We start from the raw sequence: 3,855 nt of genomic DNA, 5'->3' as shown, positions 1-3,855 counted from the left end.
GACTTGTTGAAGAAAAAGCAAAGGTAGAGAGGACTTTGAGTGTAAAAGTTTGAATGAGGAAAGGCTAGGGTTTTTATAGGTAACTGGCGACGGTTCATAACCGGTAGTGGTCGACAACAACTGACATGCATTTAATGCCTCGATACCCGAACTGATAGGACGTTTCAATATCCGCTTGTCGCTGACGTCATGATCGGATTCGTCGCTTACGTCATGACCCATCGAGATGAGATTGGAAAAGTTCATATCGTTTCTCATCATTTTTTCTCCAAGAAACGAGGGGACTATCTGTATACGGTCAAAATCGGGTTTGTCTTGGAACGTGGCAGGCCAAGATTCGACCCCGTGTTATATCGGACTGTGGTGTAAAGATAGATTGCCGAGCTCGTGACCCAAAGATCGATCGAGATCGAGGTCAGCCAAGATCGAACCTGGCAGGATAGAGTTCGAGCAAGATCGAGGGGAACTTACCGAGCCAAATAACAGAAAGCTAAAAAATCCGCAATAGAACGAGGATCACGGCGAAAATCTCGACATGTATCAAGAAGAGGCCGATTAATTTGCTAATCATGGGATTTCTTATTGTATTTAGAATTGTATCAAGATTCAAGGGTAGGACTCCCCTACTATATAAAGGGGAGCTGATCATCTGTAAAAGACATCATATTCACGCAATACAAAGCAATATACTATTTTCTCTTAAGCTCTCAATACTTTGTCACCTTGTTCTTATTTACCAGCGGAATATTCGTTTGGTTTGAGGGAGATCTAGCTTGAGGGTCAAAGCTATATATTTCCTTTGGTTTGCTTTTATTTCTATTTGCAGTCAATTTCAATATCAAATCTACGTATCCTCTTATTTTGTGCCAAGTTATATCACGTATTTTTAAAACCGCGTATAAATTCAATTGTTATCCGATTTTAGGGTAAACAAATATATTGGAGGTAAGTTTAATATGGCAAACCACCGGAAGTGTGAGTGTTGTGAAGCAAAACCTGAAAATTTTCAAAAGAACAGTATGTGTTATTATACATTATTGATTTTAATACATACACCAAATATTAGCAAGTTTTTCCCATAAACACTTCATTATTTTGTCTTCGCCTGTCTAATCTTAAGTAAATTCAGTTTAGTTCAGTTTTATTACTTCGTGTGATCATCCAATATTCTTTAGTTTATTCTTCTTCTTTTTTCATGGTTGTGCTAGCTGTGTATTCTGGTCGGGAACGTTGAATAATACTAAGCCTAAATTGTATTTTCTTTTTCTTTAATATGAGAAGGAGATTCATTTGTAAATATGGATGCTACATGTAATTTAACTTCCTTTTAACTGTGAACGCAATAAAATGATGCAATTTGTATCTGGACATATAATAAGAGAGAAATTACCAGGATCAAGTTTGAAGATCCCGCTTGTAATAGATGAGTTTACAATTAATTAACAGTAGTCAGTCCTTATTTATGACATGTACTAAAATGTTATAAATAATACTCATGCCAAATTAGGCAACATAAATAAATAAAGATCCACCATCTCATGCCAAAAATATAATAAATAAAGATCCACCATCTCATGCCAAAAAGGCAAACTAAATAAATAAAGATCCAACATTGATGGTAAAATATTTCGTACTAGTAGTAACTCTGGTAATTAGCGAGGATCCTCAGACGTATAAATATGACCTTTTTCCACTCGTGCTCGGTAATATCATAGTCCTTCTCTATATATTTATTAATCATGCAGCGGCTTTGCATCTTGTTATTTGTATGTGTGACCATAAGCTCCGGTAAGTTTTGATCATAAACGGAGCCAGAATTTTTAATTTATGAAATATGGATACAATCTTTTTTGTTAATAAATTTTGAATAAATTATTTATATATATTAAATAATTTTTTAACACAAATACAATATTTGAGCCAAAGTGAATATGTCATGTCGTACCGTAAACTCATTAATTACTCTGTTATTTGATGAGCGCTTTAGTTTACGCGTTGTTAGAATTTGTTTAATCGAATTAATGATCATATTTTACTTTGTCTTTTTTGTGGCAAAAAGGTGTTGAAGGAATTGGTGTGAACTATGGTCTCCTGGGAAATAATCTACGACCACCAGCCCAAGTGATCAATCTTTTGAAGTCCAGAAACATCCAAAAAATACGAATTTTCGATCCCAATCAGGATGTCTTAACGGCATTACAGGGATCTGATATTTCTGTAATTCTTGGTATCCGAAATGAAGACCTGCAATCACTTGCTAGCGATCCCACTTTTGCTACAAATTGGGTACAAAACAACGTAATTCCACATGCTTCAACTGTCAAATTTACGTACATTTCAGCAGGTAATGAAGTCGTACCAGGACCATTAGCAAACTTCGTATTAGGAGCGTTGCAAAATCTCGACTCTGCACTGAAAGCCAACAACCTTAACATACCTGTTTCAACTACAGTCTCATTACAAGTGTTAGGAACCTCGTTTCCTCCTTCGAACGGAGCGTTCTCTGATAGCGCCGTTCAATTCCTGCAGCCCATAGCACAATTTTTAGCTACAAAACAATATCCACTACTGGCTAATGTGTATCCTTATTTTGCTTATTCTGGAAATCCTGCTCAAATTCAATTAGACTATGCACTTTTGAAAGGCACGGGTCCGATTGTAAGTGACGGCCAATTCCAATACAACAACCTGTTTGATGCAATGGTGGACTCTTTGTATGTTGCATTAGAGAAAGTTGGACAACCTGCGGTAGAAGTCGTGGTTACAGAGACAGGTTGGCCAAGTGCTGGCGATGTCGCTGCAACTATAGACAATGCTCAAACATATGCAAACAATTTGATTGCACATGTTTCTTCTGGACAAGGAACTCCTAGGAGGCCTGGCAAAGTTTTGGAGACGTACATTTTTGCTCTCTTTAACGAGAACCAAAAGCCCGCTGGTGTCGAGGAAAATTTTGGTTTATTCTATCCTGATATGACTGAGGTTTACCATGTCAACCTTACGCCCTAGAAAAATTGATGTGTCTATATATATCATAGGCCCCAACCTCCAAGGGAATTAGATAATTTTCCAATACTAGTAATGGTTTGTTTTCTTTATTTTCTTAAGTTAATTAGTAGTGGATATTATGCCACGAACATGATTATTACTTTGATGATTTTAAGCAAAAGTTATCAACGACAATTAATGCTTTACTTCATGGTTATTTTATTTTTGCACCTCTCCCTGAATCTGTGCCTGTTTCTAGTGTGATAGTTGACATGCAAATTAAAGCGTTGTTGTTGTTGTTAGATAGTATAGTGTATATATATTAACATACTAGTGTCTCACATTGGAGAATAGGTTAATAAATATACCTAGTATATTTGACATATGCACTACTATCTAACAGTTCTAAATAAATTATTTAAAACATATTAAGTGGAACTTTTAATACGAAGAGGTGAGTCAAAGTTATTGGGCTCTGTTGAACCCCTAAGCATATATAACTGTAGCTCCGCCCCGGTTGACATGAATCAGTTGATGATCACTTGTTATATATTTGGATGCTTTTTTCACATTTTATTTCGCATAAGTTGTTGAAGTATTCTTGATGAATGAGGGAGTTGTACGTGCCCTGAAGAGATAATTGATTAGGTTATAAAATGAATATAGAAGTATTACAACACTTTCCTGCTAAACCTTATTTCTCTCCGAACCTGTACCCTTATTAGGCGAAGAATGAACTACTGAACATTTTTATACAAGAGATGAGATAAAATCTAGTAGTGATAGTAATTATGAAGCTTACAAAAAGAAAGGTTAATACATACCAAGTGCCACCATAGAATTAAAAAGGAACTTAGTCTTAAGTGG

General features: G+C 35.8%; 1 protein-coding gene across 1 annotated transcript; it reads left to right on the top strand.

The window, feature by feature from the left end:
- Positions 1-956: 956 nt before the first annotated feature.
- On the top strand, positions 957-3,009 carry LOC107805017 (putative glucan endo-1,3-beta-glucosidase GVI). The gene is made up of 2 exons (XM_075255940.1): positions 957-1,017; positions 2,060-3,009. The coding sequence occupies exons 1-2, from the start codon at positions 957-959 to the stop codon at positions 3,007-3,009; spliced, it is 1,011 nt and encodes a 336-aa protein (XP_075112041.1).
- Positions 3,010-3,855: the final 846 nt, after the last annotated feature.

The sequence above is a fragment of the Nicotiana tabacum genome, chromosome 6 (assembly GCF_000715075.1).
Source record: "Nicotiana tabacum cultivar K326 chromosome 6, ASM71507v2, whole genome shotgun sequence".
NCBI lineage: Eukaryota > Viridiplantae > Streptophyta > Magnoliopsida > Solanales > Solanaceae > Nicotiana > Nicotiana tabacum.
The sequence above is the reverse complement of the archived record's forward strand: the minus strand, read 5'-3'. Positions and strand labels throughout refer to the sequence as shown.

Excerpts from the sequence above, each read along its gene's own strand:
- LOC107805017 (XM_075255940.1), top strand. The coding sequence starts at position 957 with ATGGCAAACCACCGGAAGTGTGAGTGTTGTGAAGCAAAACCTGAAAAT. Across the intron at positions 1,018-2,059 it reads TGAAAATTTTCAAAAGAACA|GTGTTGAAGGAATTGGTGTG; the intron begins GTATGTGTTATT and ends TGTGGCAAAAAG.